Source organism: Bolinopsis microptera, chromosome 1 (genome assembly GCF_026151205.1).
Source record: "Bolinopsis microptera isolate Bmic1 chromosome 1, MBARI_Bmic_1.0, whole genome shotgun sequence".
NCBI classification, from domain to species: Eukaryota; Metazoa; Ctenophora; class Tentaculata; order Lobata; family Bolinopsidae; genus Bolinopsis; species Bolinopsis microptera.
This window is the reverse complement of record NC_087072.1, coordinates 560,010-587,064: the sequence shown is the minus strand read 5'-3', so window position 1 is coordinate 587,064 and position 27,055 is coordinate 560,010. Positions and strand designations below refer to the sequence as shown.

The following is a 27,055-nucleotide window of genomic DNA, read 5'->3' as shown; positions in this document are numbered from 1 at the left end:
AATAAAAATTCCTGGTTTTTGGGTTTTTTTTTAAAAAAAAAACCCCCCAAAAAATTGGGTTTTAAAAAATTTGGGGTTTTTTTAAAAAAAAAAAAATTTAAAACCCTTTTTAAAAAAAAACCCCCCCTTTTGGGGAAAAAATTTTTAAAAAGGGGGGGGTTTTTTTTTTAAAGGAAACCCGGGGGGAAATTCCTTTTTGGAAAAAAAAAAAAATTTGGGAAAATTTTTCCCCCTTTTTTAAAAACAAAGTTTTTTTTTTTTTAAAAAAAAAAAAATTTTTTTTTTTTTTTTTAAAAATTTTTAAAATTTTTTTGGGGTTTTTTTTTTTTTAAAAAAAATTTTTGGTTTTTTTTTGGGGGGAAAGGGGGGTTTTTTTTTTTTAAAAAAAAACCCCTTTTCCCCGTTTTAAAAAAAAACCCCAAAAAATTTTTTTTTTGGGGGAATTTTAAAAAAATTTTTTTTTTTTTTAAAACCCAAAAAAAGGGTTTTTTTAAATTTTTTTTAAAAAATTTTTTTTTTTTTCAAAAAAAAAAGGGGTTTTGGGGCCAATTTAAAATTTTTTTTGGGGAAAAAAAAAAAGGGGGAAAATTTTAAAAAAATTTTTTTTTTAAACCCCTTTTTTTTTTTTTTTAAAAAATTGAAAATTTTTAAATTTTTTTTAAAAAAGGGGTTTTTTTTTTTTTTTTAATTTTTCCCAATTTTTTTTTTAAAAATTTTTTTTTTTTTTTTTTTGTTTTAAAAAATTTTTTTTTTTTTAAAAAAATTTTTTTTTAAAAAACCCCAATTTTTTTAAAAGGGTTTTAAAAAAGGGGGTTTTGGGGGTTTTTTTTTTTTTTTAAGGGTTTTTTTCCCTTTTTTTTTTTAAAATTTTTCCCCCCAAAAAATTTTTTCCCGGGGGAAAAAAATTTTTTTAAAAATTTTTTTGGGTTTTTTAAAAGGGTTTTTTTTTTTTTTTTTTTTTTCATTTCCTTTACCGGAAAAAATTTTTTTTTAAAAAAAATTTTTTTTTCCCAAAATTTAATTTTAAAAAACAAATTTTTAAAAAAAAAATTTTTTTTTTTTTTTTAAAAGGGGGGGTTCCCCTTTTTTAAAAAAAAAATTTTTTAAAAAAATTTTGGGTTTTGGGGGTTTTTTTTTTTTTTGGGTTTTCCCCTTTTTAAAAAAAAAATTTTTAAAAAAAACCCCCCCCCTTTTTTTTTTGGGAAAAAAAAAGGTTTTGGGGGGGTTTTTAAAAAAATTTTTTTTGGGGAAAACCCCTTTTTTTTAAAAAAAGGGGGTTTTTTTTTTTTAAAATTACCCCCCCCCCCCCCCCCAAAAAAAATTTTTTCCCCAAAATTTTTTTTTCCCCCCTGAACCCCAAAAAAATTTCCCCAAAAAAAAAGGGGGTTTTTTTAAAAAAAAAAGGGGGGGGAAAAAAAATTTTTTTTTTTGAAACATGGTTTTTTTTTTCAAAAAAATTTTTTTTTGGGGGCCCTTCCCTTTTTTTGGGGGGTTTTTTTTTAAATTTTTTGGGGGGGTTTTTTTGGGGGCCCCCCCAAAAAAAAAAAACCGGGGGGGGGGCCCCCCCCGGGGCCCCCCTTCCCCCTTTTTTTTTTTTTTTTTTTTTAAAAAAATTGGGGGGTTTTTTTTTTAAAAGGGGGGGGTTTTTTTTTTTTTTTTTTTTTTTAAAAAAAAAATTTTTTTTTTTTTTTTTTTTTTTAAAATTTTTTTTTTTTTTTTTAAAAAATTTTTTTTTTTTTTTTTTTTTTAAAAAAAAAATTTAAAAAAAAAAAAAAAAAAAAAAAATTTTTTTTTTTTAAAAAGGGGGGGCCCCTTTTTTTTGCAAAATTTTTCCCCGGGGAAAATTTTTTTTTTAAAAAATTTTTTTCCCCCCCCTTTTTTTTTCCCCCCCCCCCCCCTTTTTTTTTTTTTTTTTAAACCCCAAAAAGGGCCCCCCCCCCCCCCCCCCGGGGGGTTTTTTGGGTTTTTTTTTGATTTTTTAAAAAAAACCCCCCCCCCCCCCAAAAAAAAAGGAATTTAAAACCCGGGGCCCCCCCAAAAAAACCCCCCCCCTTTTTAAAAATTTTTTAAAACCCCCCCCAAAAATTTTTTTCCCCCCCTTTTGGACCACGCCCATCCCAAAATTACTGGAATCCAGGCAGTAGCTCAACGTTGCCTGTTGGCGCCCGCTGAAAAAGCGCCCCTCCCTAAAATTTTGATACATGTTTCGTATCCAAATATCAGAGATTTTGACCATGTATTCTTCGGCGGCGCGCGCTTCGAGCGCGAAAAGTGGCATGCAACTTGCTCTATCCAGAGCCCTTGCGCTTGCAGTAGCGCGCGCCCGCCTCACGGCGGTAAAAGGGCTCTAGCCATGAACCCACCCAACGATTTTGGCACCACTCTACAGTGGTGCCAAAATTACCCGCGCTTTTGTTGTTTGTCCTCATATGCGACGTGTGTAGCCTTTCAGACATTGATTGCGTAAACGAGGTGTCGTACGAACCTTCCCATCGGGGTTCGTAGATAGGTGCTTTTCTTGACTTGTGAAACAAGCGCGCCCGAAGTGGCGCGAAAGCACATGGTTAGGTGAAGCATGCAACGTATGTCAACTAAAATTGAACAAATTTGATGATTTTAGAGGATACGCCGGTAAAATCTCTAAAAAAGTGTGTTTCTACATTCTAGAGCAAAACGCGCAGTTTTGCTAGTCACCGTAGTTAAGTTTTTCTTACTGGGCGGCGCTCAGCCTGTCATTCCGCCGAATATTTATGAACATAATCGATATTGTCCCACATTCAAACGACAATTTGGCGCCCTCCTAAAATTGCCCCCCCCCCCTCCGCACAGCGGGGTCCTTCGTTACTAGTTACGCCACTGAATCCAGGTCAAATCAAGATTGAGAATCTTTACCCCTGTAGGGAATTTATGTTCCCGGGTATTAGGAACGTGTTTAGATGGTTTAATTAAGTTAGTACCTGTCCCAAACCATCAGAAAAACTGAGTTTCGACCTCTTGACCCACTCAGGCCACGCCCAGGAATGAGGAACAATGCGCAACTATTCATAGGGGATTTGACCCAGGACCCTTGATTCACGATGTCAATCCTTCGCATCTCGCCGACTTACACGGCCCAGTAATCGCATCGCGCTACAAATTTGACCCTTGTAGCGCGATGCGTTACTGGGCCGCGCATCCAATAATGCTTTTTGCAGTCGCATAGACAATAGATCGGTGAAATGTTAAATCGGCGAACGAAATGCGCTACTTTGCCTCGCCGAGCTGCGAATAATTGATATCGTCAATTAAATTTGACCCTTGTCAATTAAATTTGACCCTATGTAGGGGATTTGTGTTCCCGGGTATTTGGAACATGTCTTAGTGGTTAAACACCCTACGCGCGTGGGGTGGACTTTTGGGGTGGACTTTTATTCAGCGCGTATTTTGTAGCCTGTTCAACTTGACGTTTTGATTCGTTACTATCTCAATGTCACAGATACACAGAATGTGAGGTGATCATCTTAAAGAGAAACGTCTCAGCTTTCACCTGGTGTAAAGTTTATCTTTGTACTCAAAATATAGCTCGCTCAGTGTGCAATAGAAGTTGACAATACAATAACCACGTCTGCGACCGGTCGTCAGGTACCGGAGTGTTGCACAAAATTGGGTCCCTAAATTAAAATTCTATGACACAGTTACCATGCAGAAATGTCTAGGGAAACATTTGGTGAAAGTTTCAACTCTCTACTATAAAAATAGCGATAGTTATTGAAGATAAACCGTGAGAAACTCCCTCTTGTCGAGATCAACGCTCTAGGAAACTCCCTTCTGTACCACGTGACAACGATTTGAGCGTCACGTGGCCGTCACGTGACAAAAGTGCGCGCATCGGATGGAGCAGTCTCGTGGGAAATCCTGATTGCCTGATCGATCTCGTGGGAAATCCTGATTGCTACGGAAAGGGCTGACAACCACAGTTATTTCCCTTCCTCAATTTTCCAGTTCACTTGCTCAGTGCTGTCAGTTGTTTTTTGTTTGCCCTGCTATATAAACTTCACTCCGTCATAATCCCCTACTCCCCTATCCAATGAACTGTTTCTGTTACAGCTGCCATTCTGTTGACTGGACCCTAACTTAGTCTTATCATTTTCACTTGATAACTTTATCCGTGTGCACTTTCTCGAAACTCAACTTATCTTTGTCAAGACTCAGCTAATCTCAGAACTAAATGTTGCCTTAACAGACTTACTTGTCACTGCACTGGGCCCTCCTTTAAATGCAAATATCATATGAGCAGCTGATCGATTTATTGCTTGAACTGTGCATCCTTTTTAAAAATAAATAAGGTCAATTTTACTATCGTGAAACTTAGTCACTGAAGACAACGCAATCTGGCTGTGCCGGTTCCCCTCTGCCTAGATCACTTAGAATATCCATAGTTAGCAATACTTTTATCGTTTAATGCAGCGATATAGCCAGTTATCAATGCTACATAGTAGATTTTAGCCTGTTCCAATCATCCTTATATCGCGTTAATGGAATTTATGAAATTGCCTACCGTTCAAATCGCTCTCTGTTGTTAGCACCACACTGATTAACTACGATGTTCCAATTTTTTAGAATTATGTCCGACATAATTCTAATTTTTGCTGTTACAGCAGATAGTTATGGTGTAATGGCACGCAGGAATAAGTCATCCCTGTCCTCCAAAAAGCCCATGAAAAGGTATTTGGTAAGCTATGTCTTTTCCAATATCAAATCCAATGTATCACAATCTGTGGACTTTCTACTCAAAAACTAGATTGATTAATTGATAATTCATTGCTGATTGTTCACGCGCCCTGTATGGAAGTATATAAATGGTAATCCGCATACTCCAGGAAGAATTGAAGCAATCTCAAAAGAAAAGAAGGGAATCTGGATCCTTCGTCGGATCGTCAAAGAGCTTAGAGGGGAGCTCTACGCTTCACTGGCCATGCAAAGCAGGGAGAGTGACGGAGGCGGAGGCACTGCTGGCTGCTGGAACGGACATTAACAAGCTGGACAGAACGCAGTTTAACCCTTTCATGGACGCGATCAACTCAGGTAAATCATTCGACCGCCTTAACAATATGGGTTTATTGGTAATAGTAGCAAGAGGTTTTAGTCATGCGTTTGATTACAGCACAGTGTGAAACCCTGAAGCATACGTCGAGCTCTAAACTCTGTTTTGTCTGATAATCAATTATTTGAATATTGAAGGATTAAATTTGGTAACTTGATGATCACACAATTAACAGGACAGGTCGACTGTGCTAGATGGCTGCTGAGGCAAGACGGTTTAAAGCTTCAGACCGAGATATGGTCGTTTTGTAGGGAGAGGGTGCTAGAGTCATTGCTAACAGCTTAACAGAAGGTAAAATCCTGAACTTTTGTTCATTGATTAAAAATCACCATTCAGACATACAATCGTTCAGATGTAAAAATTATTTATTCACTATTTTGGATTACATTTAGTTACAGGACTAACATGCGACATCCGTCGTTGACCTTTGTCTTTAATTCAACAAGGTAGGGAGAGCGATCCATGGCTGTCCCGATAGACCCACTCAGACTCCTGCCGGAAGATACTCCTCCGGTTGATCCAGATGAGACAGTTCTAGCAGATGATCAGTTACAGACTGAAGAACATATCCCACAGATCAATGCGTCAACATCTGCAAATGAAGGTACTTCAATCTGCTCTTCTTGTATATGTCTTTGTGCCTGCGTCTGTGATTGTACTGAAGTGTACTCTGTGTGTTTGTGTCTGTGTCTGTCTTTGTATCATGTGTGTGTCTCTGATTGTACTGCGTGTGTCTGTAATTGTAATGTAGTGCACTGAAGTGAACTATGTGTGTTTATGTGTGTGTGTCTGTGTGTGTCTGTGTGTACTGTGTCTGTCTGTGTGTCCGTCTGTGTCTGTGTGTGTCTGTGTTTATGCCTGTGTCTGTGTGTCTATGTCTGTATGTGTTTGTGGGTGTGTGTCTGTGTGTCCTTGTCTGTGTGTAACTGTGTCTGTCTGTGTGTCTGTCTGTGTGTCCGTCTGTGTCTGTGTTTATGCCTGTATGCCTGTATGTCTGTGTCTCTGTGTGTGTGTGTCTATGTCTGTATGTGTTTGTGGGTGTGTGTATCTGTCTGTGTGTGTGTGTGTGTGTGTGTGTGTGTGTGTGTGTGTTCTTTCATAGAAGTTGTTATTTCCAAGATACGAAGTTCGAAAAGCTAGCATTTAGTAATAGACGAATTTTGCAGCTGATATCAGAATCGACATGATGATGGTACTACACGAGATGCTCATGGAAAAGGTCTCCGTTTGCTTTCCTCCTCCCACGAGCAGTACAAAGTGTGGGTTCAACTTTAATCTGATAGAAGATATCGTATGCGGAACCCAAGCCCGGCCATGTCTGTACATAATAACGAAAGAAACCGGTAAGTTTCTAATCATGTAAATGTTCGGCCGAACGTTTGCATTCATTTTAGACTAGTGACGAAAATCAACAATCGTTTGCCAGTTTGGTTTGCAAAATCGACAAAAAATAGTCCATTCCCCATGGCCATGATATTAGAATTCTGCCCGTTGAAATCGGCCACTCTGATTTTTATCATTGAACTTCACATTGATGACATGTTCATTCTCTACAGGTTATGCTGCGAGGGCGTTTACCTCGATAGATGTTGAAAATGCCCACAGCATTATAAATCATTTGGACCGCCGAGGGGTCCAAAACTCCTCAATCGAAGAGCTTAGTAGACATGCCAGCAACCTACAGAGACTTCAAATTCCCAGGAAACCTCTCTAGGACGGTAATACATTAACTTGTTTAGTTAATAAATTTAATAAGTAGATTTTGAGTGATGATTACTGAATACAGATATCGAGCCTCGAGGTACCATAAAAAGGGTATATAAACTTATCACTTATGCTTATATGCTTATACTATCAATGAATATCAAATCGCCTTCTCTAGTTATCAAACCCAACATAAGTTAAATCTCTGCCTACAAGGACTATTTGATATTTACAACAGACCGAGTGAATGTCTCAATCTTTTCAGGAAGCTTTATACTCCGACATCCACAATTTACTACGCCCCTGAGATCGACAAAGGTCTTTCTGATAGATTGACTTCCAGCCAATTCGATCTATCGAAGCCGAGTGGGAAGAACAAAGAACTGAAACCCCATGGTCGCAACGATGCTCCTCGCGGACAAGGGAGAGTTAGGGCCATCGGTGGTCACAAGACTGGATAATATTTATTTTTTAAGCGTTGAGGTTGTCACGAAAGCGTACTGTAACGGGACTATCAGATTTGAGTGATTTGATTTTGTGATTTGCAGTTCACGTGATTTTATTGTGATTTTATACTGTAAAAACTATAAAGGTCCAAGTTGAACTATCGTCGCCATGATTATGTATTTTGGAACTGTTCACGTTGAAATTGCTTCGTTAATCAGCAGTCTTCCTTGGTTACTTTCTACTGTGTAATGCAGCTACGATCAACGATACTTAGCTAGTACATTCATAGTAACACTAACTGCACTGAGAAGAGTAAAAAATTTGAGCTTTGACGGAATAACATTTCCTTGTTTTTAGATACGGTTACTACTCTAGTGAGGGGTTCATAGCTGATCATTAAGGTCTTACTCACAATAATTTGTGCTCTGATATTGGCCGTACTGACGGCTGTTGAAAAAGCCACTCCGTCAGATGCGCGCCGCAAGAGTCCACCCCTGTAGACCCCACTACGTACAAAATTTGAAATTTTCCCAAAAACTTCTGATTAAGCTAGTTTGTTTTCAATAACTTTTGCAATATTTACAGTAGACCCTTCAAATTTTCACCAAATGTTACTCCAGACATTTCTGCATGGTAACTGTGTCATAGAATTTTAATTTAGGGACCCAATTTTGTGCAACACTCCGGTACCTGACGACCGGTCGCAGACGTGGTTATTGTATTGTCAACTTCTATTGCACACTGAGCGAGCTATATTTTGAGTACAAAGATAAACTTTACACCAGGTGAAAGCTGAGACGTTTCTCTTTAAGATGATCACCTCACATTCTGTGTATCTGTGACATTGAGATAGTAACGAATCAAAACGTCAAGTTGAACAGGCTACAAAATACGCGCTGAATAAAAGTCCACCCCAAAAGTCCACCCCACGCGCGTAGGGTGTTAAATAGGAAGTAACTGTCCCAATTAACTTTGAAACTATGAGAAAAACCAAGTTTCGACTTCTTGACCCACTCATGCCAAAAATTGCTAAAATATTGATTACGTAATATGTGAACGACCCCTCACCCCTAACAGAGGGGGAGGGGAGAAGGATGTATTGAGCGGGCGAGATGGGCAGAAATAAGTGAAAAGAGGGAGATGCTCATCATTCAGACTTGCTCGTGACACAAAATGAATGTTATTGACACTCTTCTGTGAGGTGTTACACACATGGAAGCCGGACTTACCCCTACCTTTAAACATACCAAAGCTTAAGCTTTAATTTATGAATAGTTTCAGTCGCTCCAATAACAAAAGAACAGAACAATAAATCAAATGATCCTTTGTGTAAGACTGTAACTATGTTAATGTACACTATAATTATATTGATGTTGCTCTATCCATAGCCTTCTCGCTTGCAGTTGCGCGTCACGCAGTACGCCGACGCGTAGACTCATGGCTAGGTGAAATATTGATGTACACATTAATATAAACTATAGCTAAATAGAAACTATCACGACACTATCACGGAACTGTTTGTCATACGTTGTATGACCCGCCGCGCACGAGGTGTGCGGCTCCCCCTGTATCGTCAGGACGATAAAGTGACCATAGTGAAACGACCGTGGGGGTCGCAACGTGATACAAGGAACTGTCACGAAACTATCACGACTTTTTCACGACACTATCACTATCACGACTCTGTCACGTTCACGACACTATCACGTGACAGTGTCGTGATAGAGTCTGTCAGTGTCGTGAACTCCATCCCACTCGCGGCACCCGACTTCCGCAGCACCCGACTACCATGAGCCAAAAATTCTAAACGTTTTTTTCCAAAACTTTAAATTCGAATGCTTTTTTCCTCCCGAATTTCCGAATGATCACTTGATCTGAAATATTTCCCCCCCCCCCAAGTTTTCATGGAGTTTATTGAAACTCCTCATGTGGAGAGACTGAGTTAGAAAAATAACACTTTCTAAAGCTTAGTGTGATGGAGTTCAGCCGGTAGTTTGAAACTTAAAGCTGCTCTAATTCTAAAGTCGCACTTTACAGGCAGAATCAATCTCCACATCATCAACTTGAGCCACATTGCACCAACAATGCACCTCGTCCAGCACGTTCTCAATGATCAACAAGTCATGAGAACAGCACGTGACACAAAATGAATGTTATTGACACTCTTCAGTGAGGGCTACACACATGGGAAGCCGGACTAACTAAACCCCTATCTCTCTAAGTCTAACTCTAAGTCTAATACCAAAGCATATTTATTTATTTTGCCCACGTATATTGATAAAATGATCATGCAGTGGGTTGCACTTGTTTTTAGTCTCATTGCCTTAGCGGCATCTGCAAATGATTTTATTGGTAAGTCTCTCCAGTTTTTGAAATATGAACGATTTTTTACAGCTGATTTGGAAAAGTTGAAAATCACGTCGATAAATTAGGTGTACTCCAGCAAACAGTTTAGTTTTAGTGTCTTTGAAGTAGTGTCTGAGCACGTGAAGCAATAGCTTCACGTTGCTAAGCAACTAACACTGCCCCTCAGTTGCTAAGCAACTAACAGTAACACTGCCCCTCAGTTGCTAAACAACTAACACTGCCCCTCAGTTGCTAAGCAACTAACAGTAACACTGCCCCTCAGTTGCTAAGGAACTAACACTGCCTAGCCCCTCAGTTACTAAGAAACTAACGCTGCCCCTCAGTTGCTAAGCAACTAACACTGCCCCTCAGTTGCTAAACAACTAACGCTGCCCCTCAGTTGCTAAGCAACTAACGCTGCCCCTCAGTTGCTAAACAACTAACCCCTCAGTTGGAAGCACGTACTCCTGTTTCACGGGTTTCCAATCTGTTTCTACGGACGGTTGCAAATCACGAGTTGAAGATGCGGAGGGAAATATTGTACAGGAAGCTAGCGCTAATTCTGACACTGATTTCTGTGTCTCTCAACTGATCTATGGACAAGCAAAACAAGGTACTATGCTGTTTGATATTATCAAGTTTATTGTGCGTCATTTTTATATATTTTTATTTGTATCATTTATTGCCTCCAAATCCATTAACCTTAAGGCCTAATCCCGCTGATCTATTCCGATGAAAGTAGTTCCCTAGTACCTCAACAGTAATACATTTATAATTAAGCTGCGCTCTCTAATTGTTATAATCTTCTGCAGGATCCTTCGGAAAGTCTAAGAACTACGCTGTGTCAGCTACTTTCAAGATGGTTGAAATGGGAAAGTACTCCACAAGTTACGGTTATTTGGGGATTGCCTTCAATATGATGGACTCCAATAACTACGATATTGCTTACGTCAGGTTACTACAATAACAGTAATTAGGTTGCTTAAGTCAGGTTTTTATCGATAACTTGATATTTTCCGAGCTCTTTTATTGACATGATATCTAAATTCTAATAATTTTAACCAAAACCCAAAATTGGTTGGAGTGAACCGTGGCTCCTTTTTCCAAACAAAAAAGAAACGATATCAATTTATAAATTACCGTTCTCAAATGAAAAATGATACCGAGAATACTTATATGTATGATTGTAATCATTTGTGGGACTGGGCTTTAACAGATTGAAATGAAATGAAAAATAAAACTGTAAATGAAAGTTTTGCAACATGATAGTCAGGCTTCTATTAATAGCCATTATTCTGACAATGAAATAGACTTTGTTTCCAGGCCCCATTTAATTCGTAGTCTGACAATGAAATAGACTTTGTTTCTAGGCCCCACGCAAAGGACCATTGTTGGGAGTTGGGATATATAGAGGACGGTATGCTCTTCGGGAGAGGCTTTGGAACTTGTAATGACAAGGTTATGAAGGAGTTCAACCTGGCCATCAAGATAGAGAATGGAAGAGGTACAGCATTTATTAGCATTTATTAGCATTTATTAGCATTTATTAGCATTTATTAGCATTTATTAGCATTTGTTAGCATTTGTTAGCATTTGTTAGCATTTATTAGCATTTATTATAATACTGTACAGTCTCTGCACTGTGTAAAGTATCGCCCCTTTGTCAGGTGAGCTGTATGTAAACGGAGGAAAAGAGACGGATTTCACACCCTTCTTCCCCCCGGTTAACAAGGTAGCCACTGCTCTCAGAAGCAATATGGTCGCTCAGATGACGGTCAAAAACCTCAAACTCTGTCATGGTAATAGCATTATCTTTTCACTGATTCCGGGTTATCTTGACGTTGTTTGATTTCACTTTCTTCAATTAAATTGTTCAGACTTGCTGTCATAACTCTCCCAGAGATCAAGTGTGTGCTACCATAGTAACCACCCAAGTTAACATAGTCAACAATCTCCCAGAGATCAAGTGTGTGTCAAGGAACGAGGCGGGTAGGACGCAAGTCACAGCACCGGGAGACAGTTATCGGGATGCTAGCATGAGCAAGTGTGAGGCTTGTGTCTGTGGGATCTACGGACAAATCAGGTTAGTCACCTTGTTGTTATCCCAGTTACCATAGTAACAGCCCTAGTTACTATAGTAACAGCCCCAGTTGCCATAGTAACAGCACCAGTAATCATAGTAATAGCACGTCCAGTTACCATAGTAACAGCACGTCCAGTTACCATAGTAACAGCACGTCCAGTTACCATAGTAACAGCACATCCAGTTACCATAGTAACAGCACGTCCAGTTACTATAGTAACAGCCCGTCCAGTTACCATAGTAACAGCACGTCCAGTTACCATAGTAACAGCCCAGTTACCATAGTAACAGCACGTCCAGTTACTATAGTAACAGCCCCAGTTACTATAGTAACAGCCCCAGTTACCATAGTAACAGCCACAGTTACCATAGTAACAGCCACAGTTACCATAGTAACAGCCCCAGTTACCATAGTAACAGCCCCAGTTACCATAGTAACAGCCCCAGTTACCATAGTAACAGCCCAGTTACCGTAGTAACGACCCCAGTTACCATAGTAACAGCCCCAGTTACCATAGTAACAGCCCCAGTTACCATAGTAACAGCCCCAGTTACCATAGTAACAATCCCATTCTGTTACAGGTGCGGTTGTTTGCCAGCTGAAGAGCAAGGTGTGAGCTGTACGGGTGGTAAGATTTCTGCTGTTGGCAAGGACTGCTGTGCTAGATGCGTGCCACGTAAGTCATTTCCTGCGGGTTTGGGGGAGAGGGTTTCCCATGTGTGTTGCCTCACTGAAGAGTGTCAATAACATTCATTTTGTGTCACGTGCTGTTCTCATGACTTGTTGATCATTGAGGACGCTAAATTTCTATAACTCTAAACCATCCCCAAACTATTCAGCAAAGGGAACATGTAAAGTGTACGGAGACCCCCATTACACTACATTTGACGGTAAAGGCTTCCTCTACCAAGGGGACTGTACCTACTGTATTATGAAGACTAATGATTTCGAGGTTCAAGTCAAGAACCAGGATCGGGGGCCAGTCTCCATCACTGAGTAAGTAACTTTGCAGTATTGGGTAAGTAACGGTAACATTACAGTATTGGGTAAGTAGCTGTAACATTACATGCCGAAATAATGCAAATTAAATTTATAAAACAGGAAATTCAGTAAAAATGCCAATCTGTGTCATAAAACAAAAAACAAGTACATTACCTTATATGGTAGTTTTACTACCATATAAAGATATAACATTTAAATTTCTACAATGTTGGTTCCCACAAGGTACTGCTATCTGAATTTTGACGGGGACGAATACAGAGTGGGTAAGGGTAGTCTAATGTTGAAAGAGGCAGGAGAGACCGTCTCCAGGGTGGTAGCTACTCCCTTCAAGAAGTATTACACCACTGAGGACTATGTTTACTGCTCCAGCTATATATCTTGCAAGCTCTTCATTGGGGGAACGGAGATGCTGGACCTAATGTGCAAGTTCTACTATCTCACTATACAGGTATATTACCTTAAATGGTAGTGTTACCATAGTAACATTACCTTATATGGTAGTGTTACCATAGTAACATTACCGTATTAGGTATCCAGGTTTAAAGACAAGCAGTGCTACTTCACTAGTCAGGTTTTATTAAAAACCACACACTCCCCCTATTTCCTAACCTATACCCAAGTTTAACTCCAACCCTTATATGGTAGTGTAACCATAGCAACCCTAACCCTCAAGTACCTGCAGTAAAAACCCTATATCTCAACAGCTGCACGGCACGTACTATGAGAGAACAGATTGTATCTGTACCCTCAAGTACCTGCAGTTAAAACCCTATATCTCAACAGCTGCACGGCACGTACTATGAGAGAACAGATTGTATCTGTACCCTCAAGTACCTGCAGTTAAAACCCTATATCTGAACAGCTGCACGGCACGTACTATGAGAGAACAGATTGTATCTAACCCTCAAGTACCTGCAGTTAAGAACCCTATATCTCAACAGCTGCACGGTACGTACTATGAGAGAACAGATTGTATCTGTACCCTCAAGTACCTGCAGTTAAGAACCCTATATCTCAACAGCTGCACGGTACGTACTATGAGAGAACAGATTGTATCTGTACCCTCAAGTACCTGCAGTTAAAACCCTATATCTCAACAGCTGCACGGTACGTACTATGAGAGAACAGATTGTATCTGCAGTTAAAAACCCTATATCTGAACAGCTGCACGGCACGTACTATGAGAGAACAGATTGTATCTAACCCTCAAGTACCTGCAGTTAAGAACCCTATATCTCAACAGCTGCACGGTACGTACTATGAGAGAACAGATTGTATCTGTACCCTCAAGTACCTGCAGTTAAGAACCCTATATCTCAACAGCTGCACGGTACGTACTATGAGAGAACAGATTGTATCTGTACCCTCAAGTACCTGCAGTTAAAACCCTATATCTCAACAGCTGCACGGTACGTACTATGAGAGAACAGATTGTATCTAACCCTCAAGTACCTGCAGTTAAAACCCTATATCTCAACAGCTGCACGGCACGTACTATGAGAGAACAGATTGTATCTAACCCTCAAGTACCTGCAGTTAAAAACCCTATATCTCAACAGCTGCACGGTACGTACTATGAGAGAACAGATTGTATCTAACCCTCAAGTACCTGCAGTTAAAACCCTATATCTCAACAGCTGCACGGCACGTACTATGAGAGAACAGATTGTATCTGTGCCCTCAAGTACCTGCAGTTAAAAACCCTATATCTCAACAGCTGCACGGTACGTACTATGAGAGAACAGATTGTATCTGTTCTCTCATAATACCTGCAGTTAAGAACCCTATATCTCAACAGCTGCACGGCACGTACTATGAGAGAACGGATTGTATCTGTACCCTCAAGTACCTGCAGTTAAGAACCCTATATCTCAACAGCTGCACGGCACGTACTATGAGAGAACGGATTGTATCTGTACCCTCAAGTACCTGCAGTTAAGAACCCTATATCTCAACAGCTGCACGGTACGTACTATGAGAGAACAGATTGTATCTGTTCTCTCATAGTACCTGCAGTTAAGAACCCTATATCTCAACAGCTGCACGGCACGTACTATGAGAGAACGGATTGTATCTGTACCCTCAAGTACCTGCAGTTAAAACCCTATATCTCAACAGCTGCACGGCACGTACTATGAGAGAACAGATTGTATCTAACCCTCAAGTACCTGTAGTTAAAACCCTATATCTCAACAGCTGCACGGTACGTACTATGAGAGAACAGATTGTATCTGTACCCTCAAGTACCTGCAGTTAAAAACCCTATATCTCAACAGCTGCACGGTACGTACTATGAGAGAACAGATTGTATCTGTACCCTCAAGTACCTGCAGTTAAAAACCCTATATCTCAACAGCTGCACGGTACGTACTATGAGAGAACAGATTGTATCTGTACCCTCAAGTACCTGCAGTTAAAAACCCTATATCTCAACAGCTGCACGGTACGTACTATGAGAGAACAGACTGTATCTGTACCCTCAAGTACCTGCAGTTAAAAACCCTATATCTCAACAGCTGCACGGCACGTACTATGAGAGAACAGATTGTATCTGTACCCTCAAGTACCTGCAGTTAAAAACCCTATATCTCAACAGCTGCACGGTACGTACTATGAGAGAACAGATTGTATCTGTACCCTCAAGTACCTGCAGTTAAAACCCTATATCTCAACAGCTGCACGGTACGTACTATGAGAGAACAGATTGTATCTGTACCCTCAAGTACCTGCAGTTAAAAACCCTATATCTCAACAGCTGCACGGTACGTACTATGAGAGAACAGATTGTATCTGTACCCTCAAGTACCTGCAGTTAAAAACCCTATATCTCAACAGCTGCACGGTACGTACTATGAGAGAACAGATTGTATTTGTGGGAACTGGGACGGAAATGCAGCCAATGACTGGACTACTAAGGATGGCCAGCTGGTCACAAACGCTAACGACTACGCTAACTCGTATCAAGTACACAACAGTGGCGGAACCTGCCCTCAACCCCCTCCTCCTACTGACCCTTGTCTTAGCGCCTCCAGGGAAACCAGGAACTTTGCGGAGGTCTTCTGCTCCCGTTATAAGCAGCAGCCCTTCAAGAGCTGTCAGGACACTGTTGATGTCACCAAATACTTCAAGGTCGGTGAATGAAAAACACAAGGAAATATTTTTAAATTTAAAGTAATTACGTTATATATAAAATAATTCGTGGATATTTCCACGATATGGAGTTTTTCTTAAAACCTCCCTTCTTTAATCCCCGGACTGTCTCCGTGCCTCCGGGCCGGCCACTGGGCCACTGTTTAACAATAATGGGCTACGTTATAACTTCAGGACTGCATGTACGATTACTGTGCGATGCCGGGAGATACTGAAAATATCTGCGCTGCTGCTGCTGCCTACGTGAAGTCTTGTGCTGAGGCAGGGGCTCCGGTGGAGGGTCAGTTACTTACAGCTCTGCAACCTTATCACCATAACAACAGTTACTAACTGCTCCGTAACCTTATCACCATAACAACAGTTACTTACTGCTCTGTAACCTTATCACCATGACAACAGTTACTTACTGCTCTGTAACCTTATCACCATGACAACAGTTACTTACTGCTCTGTAACCTTATCACCATGACAACAGTTACTTACAGCTCTGTAACCTTATCACTATAACAACAGTTACTTACTGCTCTGTAACCTTATCACCATGACAACAGTTACTTACTGCTCTGTAACCTTATCACCATGACAACAGTTACTTACTGCTCTGTAACCTTATCACCATGACAACAGTTACCTACTGCTCTGTAACCTTATCACCATGACAACAGTTACTTACAGCTCTGCAACCTTATCACTATAACAACAGTTACTAACTGCTCCGTAACCTTATCACCATAACAACAGTTACTTACTGCTCTGTAACCTTATCACCATGACAACAGTTACTTACTGCTCTGTAACCTTATCACCATGACAACAGTTACTTACTGCTCTGTAACCTTATCACCATGACAACAGTTACTTACAGCTCTGTAACCTTATCACCATGACAACAGTTACTTACTGCTCTGTAACCTTATCACCATGACAACAGTTACTTACTGCTCTGTAACCTTATCACCATGACAACAGTTACTTACTGCTCTGTAACCTTATCACCATGACAACAGTTACTTACTGCTCTGTAACCTTATCACCATGACAACAGTTACTTACTGCTCTGCAACCTTATCATCATGACAACAGTTACTTACTGCTCTGTAACCTTATCACCATGACAACAGTTACTTACTGCTCTGCAACCTTATCACCATAACAACAGTTACTTACTGCTCTGTAACCTTATCACCATGACAACAGTTACTTACAGCTCTGTAACCTTATCACCATGACAACAGTTACTTACTGCTCTGTAACCTTATCACCATGACAACAGTTACTTACAGCTCTGCAACCTTATCACCATGACAACAGTTACTTACTGCTCTGTAACCTTATCACCATGACAACAGTTACTTACTGCTCTGTAACCTTATCACCATGACAACAGTTACTTACTGCTCTGTCACCTTATCACCATGACAACAGTTACTTACTGCTCTGTAACCTTATCACCATGACAACAGTTACTTACTGCTCTGTTAGCAGACCTTATCATCATGACAAATGTTTAGTTAAGAATTTATGTAAATGTTCCGTATTGATATTATTAACTAATTAACTATGATCACTAATAATTAACTTTAACTGTCCAGGCTGGAGGACTAGTAACTTCTGTCCCATGAACTGTCCGGACTGGCTTCGTGTTTAACGGGTGTGGTGCTGGTTGTCATGCCACCTGCTCCGATCCTGAACCTCAGGGTTGTGAGGATACCTGTATTGAGGGCTGCTACTGTCCACCAGGTAATATCACCAGGTAATATCACCAGGTAATATCATCAGGTCATATCACCATAGTTACCAGGTCATATCACCAGGTCATATCACCATAGTTACCAGGTAATATCACCAGGTCATATCACCATAGTTACCAGGTAATATCACCAGGTCATATCACCATAGTTACCAGGTAAAATCACCAGGTCATATCATCATAGTTACCAGGTTATACCACCAGGTCATATCACCAGGTCATATCACCGTAGTTACCAGGTAATATCACCAGGTCATATCACCATAGGTACCAGGTAATATCACCAGGTCATATCACCATAGTTACCAGGTAATATCACCAGGTCATATCACCATAGTTACCAGGTAATATCACCAGGTCATATCACCATAGTTACCAGGTAATATCACCAGGTCATATCACCATAGTTACCAGGTAATATCACCAGGTCATATCACCATAGTTACCAGGTAATATCACCAGGTCATATCACCATAGTTACCAGGTAATATCACCAGGTCATATCACCATAGTTACCAGGTAATATCACCAGGTCATATCACCATAGTTACCAGGTAATATCACCAGGTCATATCACCATAGTTACCAGGTAATATCACCCGGTCATATCACCATAGTTACCAGGTAATATCACCAGGTCACATCACCATAGTTACCAGGTATGACAAGTGTTGTCATAGTAACAACAAGTGTTGTCATAGTAACAACAAGTGTTGTCATAGTAACAACAAGTGTTGTCATAGTAACAAATAGTGTTGTCATAGTAACAACAAGTGTTGTCATAGTAACAACAAGTGTTTTCATAGTAACAACAAGTGTTGTCATAGTAACAACAAGTGTTGTCATAGTAACAAATAGTGTTGTCATAGTAACAACAAGTGTTGTCATAGTAACAACAAGTGCTGTCATAGTAACAACAAGTGTTGTCATAGTAACAACAAGTGTTGTCATAGTAACAACAAGTGTTGTCATAGTAACAACAAGTGTTGTCATAGTAACAACAAGTGTTGTCATAGTAACAACAAGTGTGACCCCTCAGGAACTGTTCTACAAGACGGACAGTGTATAGAGTCGTCAGATTGCCAGTGCATGTTTGAAGGGAGGTTCCTAGAGAACGGGCAGAGTTGGAACGACACAGTTAAGTGTGAGACGTGCGAGTGTGCGGACGGGGGAGTAATAGACTGCACTCCTAAAGTGTGTGGTAGTTGTCCGGCTGGACAGGTACCTGTGAGCAGTGTCGGGAGCTGCTGCCCCTTCTGCCTAGCTGACTGGGCCGATGAGAAGGAGGACACGCTGGAACTGAATGTAAACAATGGACCTGCTACTTTGGAGTGTGTTCTCCATGACGACGTGCTGGTCGCCCCTGACGCTGTGAGTTAAGCATGCACTGTAACCATAGTAACACGGTCAGTTAAGCACTTGCTATTATATCGTGGTTTATAAATTGTTGCTGAGCGATTAATTCTATGCGCTGTTCGTGAAAATAATGTCACATTTTCCCGCTAATATAATGTAACATTACTCTGCAGATAACCTGGAAATATAGCAGTGGAGAAGAGATAACCGCGGAGAACAAACCAGACAACTTCCAGTTCAGCGAGGACATGCTCACCTTGACTATAAACGTTAGTAAAGTATTTTGCGCTTCCACATAACTATTTCTTATTCCTAAATAAACTATTTCTTATTCCTGTCATCTTTGACATTGAGTTAGAATGTTTTGAACTTAAAATATGCCTGCTGAACTACTTTCAATGAGTGTCTTAATGCCTGAAAAACAGTAAAGGGGTATATTAGTATAGAATGTATAAGAGCCACGGTGCTTGCCAGCACTGTGATATACATTCTAGTATACATAGTATATACATTTTTAAAAATTGAAATCTTTCAAATCGATCAATTACATACAAATTTACACAATGAATAAACAACATTAAATTTTCTCAAAAGCATTAAATTTTCTCAAAAGTTAAATTTTCTCAAAAGATGTATAATGTATATTGTAAAGTACATGGTCATCACTAATCAAACGGACAATGTCTTAAACAAATTCACTGTTACATTGTGGTGATGATCCTTACGTTATAAGAGATGAGAATCAGTTTATCTTGTTTCTGAAGTTCCGTCTCCTCAGCCCGCACAGATAACTGATGAGAATGACTACGTAGCCGAGGTTATCTATAACGGAGTTGTGGGCGCCTGTAAGTTCGATCTGGACGTTATTCCGGTACCTCCCAAGAACCTGATAGAGCTGGAGGGAGACTCGCCCAAGACTGTGAAGGAGGGAGATTGTCAGACTCTTTCGGTGAGTACCGTGTTACTATGGTTACAGAGCACCGCCGTCAGCTTATTAAATAAGATATCTCAACTTGAAGAGCGACCATCAGGACTCTAATAAGTGATGACGTCATAGTTTTATGGTTATCTGTTGCGAAATTATCAGCTTTACCCCAGGTGAATGTTATTGGGGATGACGTCATAGTGATGACGTCATAGTTTTATGGTTATCTGTTGCGAACTTATCAGCTTTACCCCAGGTGAATGTTATTGGGGATGGGGACTTTTCAGCGGAGGACTTTACTTGGGCATCTGGGCTGGTGGACACTGCCGTGGACTTCTCTAATGACAAATTTACTCTACTTCAGGGAGGCAAATCTCTCAAGGTGAGCTTTAAAAGTTGCAAAATGGCTTTTTAATGCTAATTTAATGCTATTTTAATGCTATTTCAATGCTATTTTAATGCTAATTTAATGCTATTTTAATGCTATTTTAAACTATCCGCCTAACAGATCTGTGACGCACAAGATACAGACGAAGGACCATACAGAGTGTGTGTGACTGAGGGAGATATTACGGACTGTGTGGATGTAGAGCTACAGGTTCTAGCTGTGTGTGAGGGGGATCAGGAGAGACTCGTGAGTTTATATATTTCTTTGTTAGCATCTTAGCTACCCGTTCCAGCTTAGTTATATCTTAGCTACCCATTCCAGCTTAGTTGTATCTTAGCTACCCGTTCCAGCTTAGTTGTATCTTAGCTACCCATTCCAGCTTAGTTGTATTAGCTCGTTCAAGCCTTTTCATATCAGTAGACTATCCATTATAGTTTTGATTTAGCTACGTTACAAAGTTAAGAGGTTTTTGCTACCCAGGTACTGTGTTATATTTGACGTCCAGTTGTTGTTCTTAGAGACATCGTGCAGTAGTGGGATTTACACAGAATTCCGCTTAGTGAGACATAGTCACGTATTGACTGGAGTGTGTATAGCTACCGGGGTTCACGAGTTGACTTGCTACTTGTTTCAAGTTAGTTGTACTGTTAGCAACCATAGTATGTTGTAACTTAGTAACCCATTACAGCTTGTTCTAGCGTTAGTACCATTCCGTTATGTATCCTTAGTAACGTTACCGCTTGTGTTCTAAGCTAACCATTTCCAGCCTTAGTTGTAATATTTCTAAACAGACATTAGTTGTATTCTAGCTGACCTCAGTGCCTGAAGTTGTATTTGTACCGGATTCCACTTAGTTGCATCTTAGCTACCCGTTCCAGCTTAGTTGTATCTTAGCTACCCGTTCCAGCTTAGTTGTATCTTAGCTACCCATTCCAGCTTAGTTGTATCTTAGCTACCCGTTCCAGCTTAGTTGCATCTTAGCTACCCATTCCAGCTTAGTTGTATCTTCGCTACCCGTTCCAGCTTAGTTGCATCTTAGCTACCCATTCCAGCTTAGCTACCCATTCCAGCTTAGTTATATCTTAGCTACCCATTCCAGCTTAGTTGTATCTTAGCTACCCATTCCAGCTTAGCTACCCATTCCAGCTTAGTTATATCTTAGCTACCCATTCCAGCTTAGTTGTATCTTAGCTACCCATTCCAGCTTAGCTACCCATTCCAGCTTAGTTGTATCTTAGGCTACCCATTCCAGCTTAGTTGTATCTTAGCTACCCATTCCAGCTTAGCTACCCATTCAGCTTAGTTATATCTTAGCTACCCATTCCAGCTTAGTTGTATCTTAGCTACCCATTCCAGCTTAGCTACCCATTCCAGCTTAGTTATATCTTAGCCACCCATTCCAGCTTAGTTGTATCTTAGCTACCCATTCCAGCTTAGCTACCCATTCCAGCTTAGTTATATCTTAGCTACCCATTCCAGCTTAGTTGTATGTCTGGAAGCCTTTTCAATATCAGGAAGGAACTATCGCAGTTATAGTTTTGATTTAAGCAGTACTGTTAAATGTTGAAGACACAGGTTTGTTGTCCCCTAGTACTGTTAAATGTTGAAAACACAGGTTTGTTGTCCCCCAGTACTGTTAAATGTTGAAGACACATGTTTGTTGTCCCTCAGGAAGGAGAGACGTGGAAGGAGGGGGATTACACGGAATGCTCCTGTTCTTCAATAGGAGAGACAGAGTGCAGCTGTATTGAACAGGAGGTCACATGTGAAGCTACCGAGGAGGGGTACTACGACGAGGACTGCCAATTCTTGTGCTCTAGACGTTAGTAACCATAGTAACTGTTAGTAACCATAGTAACTGCAAACTCTTGTGTTCTAGACGTTAGTAACCATAGTAACCGTTAGTAACCATAGTAACTGTTAGTAACCATAGTAACTGCCAACTATTGTGTTCTAGACGTTAGTAACCATAGTAACTGTTAGTAACCATAGTAACTGTTAGTAACCATAGTAACTGCCAACTATTGTGTTCTAGACGTTAGTAACTGTTCAGCATTAAGTAGTTTAATTATTTCTAATAGAGGAACAACTTTTCCTTACTAACAAGTTTCTGAACACCCTCAGTGCCAGGAAACTGTTTGGTGACTGTTAGTAACCATAGTAACTGAATAGTGAACACCCTCAGTGCCAGGAAACTGTTTAGTGACTGTTAGTAACCATAGTAACTGTATAATACCCTCAGTGCCAGGAAACTGTTTGGTGACTGTTAGTAACCATAATAACTGCCCTCAGTGCCAGGAAACTGTTTGGTGACGGGAGATCCTCACTACAAGACATTTGACGGATACAGGCACGATTTCCAGGGTGGAAACTGCAGATTCTCTTTGGTAAGACTTTTTAAAAGTATTTCTAATTTTGAAAGAATTCAGGTCAATAGGTACTAGGTAGGTTCCGTCCATGGATAAATCTTGTTATATATCAAACTTACTGACACAGTATGTAAAAGTATCTTTGAATAAGATTCTTGTCAATATTGATTTTTTCGAAGCCACCCATTCGTTAGTAACCATAGTAACTGCCAATTCTTTTGTTCTAGAAGTTAGTAACCATAGTAACAGTAACCATAGTAACTGCCAACTCTTGTGTTCTAGAAGTTAGTAAACATAGTAACTGTTAGTTTCGAAGCCACCCATTCGTTAGTAACTAGTTACCATAGTTACACTACATTCACTGCATCTTTTCGATTCAATTGTAGGTGAAAACAGAAGACTTTGAAGTGGTTGGAACAAACAAGCACAGAGATGGTAACAAGAATGTAGCTTGGAATGACGCTGTTGAAGTCTTCTTCCAATGTGAGCTCTTCATTCCCATAAATCAGTTATAGAAGTTAAAGATGTTCAACTGTTATTTTAACTTTAACAACTAGCGGTGTAGTAGTTGACATAGCTAGTCTTAATTGAGCTTATTTCAGCTGTAAAACTGTACCTCGGACCGGCGGGAGAGGTTAAAGTAGGGGATGAAGCAGTGATCCTACCGTACGAGAAATCATTCAGAGGCAAGGGGAAGACCAGGGAATCCATTTCTGTTAAACTTGCCGGCAGCACAGTGAGTCCAATTTCTTACCACAAAATTTTCACTTACCATCGAACCTTTTACTTCGTACTAACGAAATAATAGGGCCACGTGTTATTGAAGGAACTGCAGAGATCCACAATCAAAGAATCTGAATAATATTTAAAATTTGAATTCACCAGAAAAGACTCGTTCAACCAAGTTACTCCAGTAGCAGGATGTAGTTGAGTGTGCACTACGAGTACGATGTACAGAGTTGTTTGCTACTGAATTTGGTTAAATAGGTCATTGGTAACTCAGATCACTTCGGTGCGCAATATGTTGTGTCGTTAGTCTCAACCCTGTGGGACCACGCCCATATTTCATATTAGGCGCGTATATGGGAAATGTGTATCGCAGCTTCTGAACGGATTAGAGACTGAATCTTGTGTTTAAAATGATCGCAATGCACATGTATATATTAGCACTGTGAAGGGTATGAAGGCCCAAAATGCTCACTTTTGGAAACAATCCAGAAAAACTGATTTTCCCTGGAGTTTGAGTAAAAATCTATTCTTCTAAGCTAAGTGAAATCGAGTATGCATTTCGGTATCTACTAATTTTCTATACACAGGATCCTTTTTAAAGTCATTCTCGATATTGATGAAGTACGCAATTTTATCAGTAGTTCCAACCCTAGGAGCACAATTTCTAAATTACCCTCAGGCGCAAATACATGAATTTTGTATTTTCCTGTTTGCCACTCGGTTTGGCCGGTCTGAAAAAAAAAGGAAGATTGATGTGTTATGTGGTCAATATACAGCTACAATATGTGATCCAGCTTGACTAGTTATTCATTTCATAATTCACCTTCTTTCGTTTTTAATCAAATAATAATATTGCATTAAGTAAAACTCACTGTATTTGAGTTACCAAATGACAAAACCTCTGACATCGTAGTGCACACTCAACTACACCCTGCTACTGGAGTAAGCATATTCTAATAGGAAGTACCGAATGTAATAATCTTGTTGGATCACTGCATGATACACTGATCAGGTGGTAGTCAAGGTGATGAAAGCTAACGGATTAGAAGCTCTGGATCTGACCTGGGACGGTAACAGCACCGTCTCCTCCTCTATCCACGGCAAGTACTTCGAGGGAACCTCAGGTCTGTGCGGCTCCTGGGACGAAGATGATGGTAATGAGCAGGGTGGGGCGGATCTCAACGACTTCGGCTGGGGCAACAAGTATAATGACGAGGTGTGCGAGGAAGAACCACAGCCAGAACACCCGTGTGATGATACCTTCTTCCCTGGGGCAACTCCAATAGCTGACCAAGCCTGCGATGTCCTTGAAGGTGGGTTATATAATGGTGAAAAGATATTTTTTCAATTAAATTTTGGATTTATGGCGATTATAGAATAAAATAATGACTGAACCAAAATTATTTCTCTAATTTCGATATTTTCACATTTCCAGCTGCTCCATTCGCGGCTTGTCACGCTCTAGTGGACCCGGAAGCCACGATCCGGAACTGCAAATACGACACGTGTGCTTGTTATGATTCCGCATGTGCTTGCCACTCTATTAAAGCATATGTTAAGGAGTGCCAGGAGAAGGGAGTCCAGGGTCTGGAGGCTTGGAGAGATAAGGCTAGCTACTGTCGTAAGTTGGGCTGCACCCCAGATAAAATAACCTAAAATAACATAAACCCTAAATAAAATAGCATAAACCCCATCATCAAAGGCTTATCTCTACCATATGTCTGAAATTAAAACCAAGAATAAATCTTAAACCAACACACTATGTCTAAAGTTAAAACCAACAATAAATCTTAAACTAACACACTATGTCTGAAATTAAAACCAACAATAAATCCTAAACTAACACACTCAGCGCTGACTTGCGAGGAGGGGCTAGTGTACGAGCCGTGCGGAAGCTACTGTCCCCCAACTTGCGGAGACAAGACCCCGGAGTGTGGTAAGATGGCTGGACAGTGTAACGAGGGCTGCTTCTGTCCTAAAGGAACTTACCTGCTCGGAGGCAAGTGTATAGCGGCTGAGGAGTGTCAGTGTACTTTTAATGGAGAAGAGAAGGAGGTTAGTTGGGAGGGTTAGGAGACTTTAAAATAAACCTTATTCTTTAGCTTAATCTACCCAGATTCAACTCAATAACCTCACCAGGTGGGAGCCACGTGGGAAAATGAGAACACGTGTGAGACTTGTCAATGTGAAGGGCAGGGCGAGGTGATCTGCGTCAAGACTCTCTGTAGCAAGTGCAAGAAAACGGTTTGTCAAATGTCATAATTCGTAATTATCGTAACTCATAATTCGTATTAATATTACATATTAATTTATAATTATAAACTTGAAATAAATGGTAATTATTATAAACTTGAAAGAAATGGTACCCGAACTTATCCTAGAATCGTACGCCAGCAACTGAAAATTAAAGGTCGCTTCGTTGTTCGTATAACACTGATACACCACCAGGAAATGCCGGTGTATGAAGGAGATGCCTGCTGTCCGGACTGTGTGGAACAATGGTTGACAGCCGAACCTGCCGAGTTTACAGATGTCACTCAGTCCTCTGACCTGAAAATCAGTTGTCAGAGTCTGGTGACCCCTTCAAGGGTGGACTGGTTCTTCTCCAGCGACGAGGGAGCCACCTGGACCGAGATAGTGAGGGAGCTCAACCGTTTAGACTACACCATCAAGGACATTACATCTGATAACGACGGTAAAACAATTGCTACTGCGACTGTTACTGAGTTACCATAGTTACACTACTAGTTACCATAGTTACTGTTACTGTTACTGTTACTGTTACTGTTACTGTTACTGTTACTGTTACTGTTACTGTTACTGTTACTGTTACTGTTACTGTTACTGTTACTGTTACTGTTACTGTTACTGTTACTGTTATTGAGTTAAATTGAGTCGAATAATTTTAATGAGGACATCATATTATATTCAAAAGACTCACTTAGTATAGTAATAATGACAGCTATTTTCTGATACAGTACGTTTCTGGTAGTTTTCTAACCACGTACACGTACAGGTCAGTACAAATGTGTGGCAAGGAAGAGATTCCGGTCTCAGGAAGCTGTTATCACGGTGAAGACTAAAGAAGCAGCACAAACCTGTAAAGTTGTGGCTCCGGAGAACGGAATAGCGATCCCAGCTGGGCCGGAAGTTAACGTCGGGGACACTGTCGCGTACAAGTGTCAGAAGGGATTCAAGATAAAAGGTAATCTAACTTACAATCAAATCGAGTATTTTTAATATTCAGACTAAAAACATTCAGAAATCGAATCAGTTTGTTTTTATTCAATATTGAATATCAAATAAACTAATTAAATTAGATGTTGCATGTTATCAATATTGATCCACAATTTCGATTATTCTATTGTTACAACCCCTGTAGGAAAGAAAAAAGAGAAGTGCGGAAAGGACGGAGCTATCTCTGGAATTGCTGTGTGCAACAAGAAAAAGGGCAAAAAGGACAAAAAGAAGAAGGACAAGAAGGACAAAAAGAAGAAAGACAAAAAGGGCTAAAGAGATTACACCATGTATCGAACCTTCTTATGCACGGAAAATGTGTACGATTGTAAACTGTACTTCAAAACAACTCCATTCTTAAATCTGTTTAGTAACAATTCAATTTAGTTTTTTCATTTCTTAAAGGATTTTAAAATTATTTTATGTTTTCAATTTCTTGTCAATCGATCAATACATTTTATTTTCAGCATTAGTTCTGCATAATT

The 27,055-nt window shown here is 40.0% G+C and overlaps 4 protein-coding genes across 4 annotated transcripts in view; 3 read left to right on the top strand and 1 right to left on the bottom strand.

Annotated features, from left to right (window-relative positions):
* Positions 1-27,055, bottom strand: part of LOC134816918 (transcription activator BRG1-like) — a 762,051-nt gene that overhangs the window by 214,607 nt on the left and 520,389 nt on the right. The gene's annotated exons all lie outside the window — the stretch shown is intronic.
* Positions 3,635-6,797, top strand: LOC134825443 (uncharacterized). Its single transcript, XM_063837621.1, has 4 exons — positions 3,635-5,374; positions 5,530-5,687; positions 6,250-6,426; positions 6,640-6,797. Exons 2-4 carry the CDS (start codon positions 5,546-5,548, stop codon positions 6,795-6,797), a joined length of 477 nt encoding a protein of 158 aa, XP_063693691.1. The 5' UTR covers positions 3,635-5,374; positions 5,530-5,545.
* LOC134825411 (uncharacterized) lies at positions 9,471-17,421 on the top strand. Its single transcript, XM_063837591.1, has 13 exons — positions 9,471-9,586; positions 10,032-10,193; positions 10,393-10,534; positions 10,951-11,084; positions 11,248-11,379; positions 11,540-11,663; positions 12,246-12,340; positions 12,504-12,660; positions 12,889-13,114; positions 15,103-15,229; positions 15,479-15,795; positions 15,991-16,100; positions 17,409-17,421. Exons 1-13 carry the CDS (start codon positions 9,517-9,519, stop codon positions 17,419-17,421), a joined length of 1,809 nt encoding a protein of 602 aa, XP_063693661.1. The 5' UTR covers positions 9,471-9,516.
* LOC134813120 (SCO-spondin-like) lies at positions 17,461-27,042 on the top strand. The gene is made up of 17 exons (XM_063820809.1): positions 17,461-17,556; positions 18,606-18,937; positions 19,096-19,191; positions 19,701-19,871; positions 20,104-20,229; positions 20,356-20,481; positions 21,907-22,057; positions 22,528-22,622; positions 22,991-23,087; positions 23,207-23,340; positions 24,346-24,646; positions 24,769-24,954; positions 25,186-25,388; positions 25,473-25,577; positions 25,782-26,028; positions 26,350-26,538; positions 26,716-27,042. The coding sequence occupies exons 2-17, from the start codon at positions 18,656-18,658 to the stop codon at positions 26,844-26,846; spliced, it is 2,640 nt and encodes an 879-aa protein (XP_063676879.1). The 5' UTR covers positions 17,461-17,556; positions 18,606-18,655; the 3' UTR covers positions 26,847-27,042.

Coding starts and splice junctions, on each gene's coding strand:
- LOC134825443 (XM_063837621.1), top strand. CDS start 5,546: ATGGCTGTCCCGATAGACCCACTCAGACTCCTGCCGGAAGATACTCCT. Junction 5,688..6,249: donor GTCAACATCTGCAAATGAAG/GTACTTCAATCT, acceptor CGAATTTTGCAG/CTGATATCAGAATCGACATG. Junction 6,427..6,639: donor CATAATAACGAAAGAAACCG/GTAAGTTTCTAA, acceptor CATTCTCTACAG/GTTATGCTGCGAGGGCGTTT.
- LOC134825411 (XM_063837591.1), top strand. CDS start 9,517: ATGATCATGCAGTGGGTTGCACTTGTTTTTAGTCTCATTGCCTTAGCG. Junction 10,535..10,950: donor TACGATATTGCTTACGTCAG/GTTACTACAATA, acceptor CTTTGTTTCTAG/GCCCCACGCAAAGGACCATT. Junction 15,230..15,478: donor GATTGTATCTGTACCCTCAA/GTACCTGCAGTT, acceptor AAGTACCTGCAG/TTAAAAACCCTATATCTCAA.
- LOC134813120 (XM_063820809.1), top strand. CDS start 18,656: ATGTTTGAAGGGAGGTTCCTAGAGAACGGGCAGAGTTGGAACGACACA. Junction 18,938..19,095: donor TGCTGGTCGCCCCTGACGCT/GTGAGTTAAGCA, acceptor ATTACTCTGCAG/ATAACCTGGAAATATAGCAG. Junction 26,539..26,715: donor GAAGGGATTCAAGATAAAAG/GTAATCTAACTT, acceptor CAACCCCTGTAG/GAAAGAAAAAAGAGAAGTGC.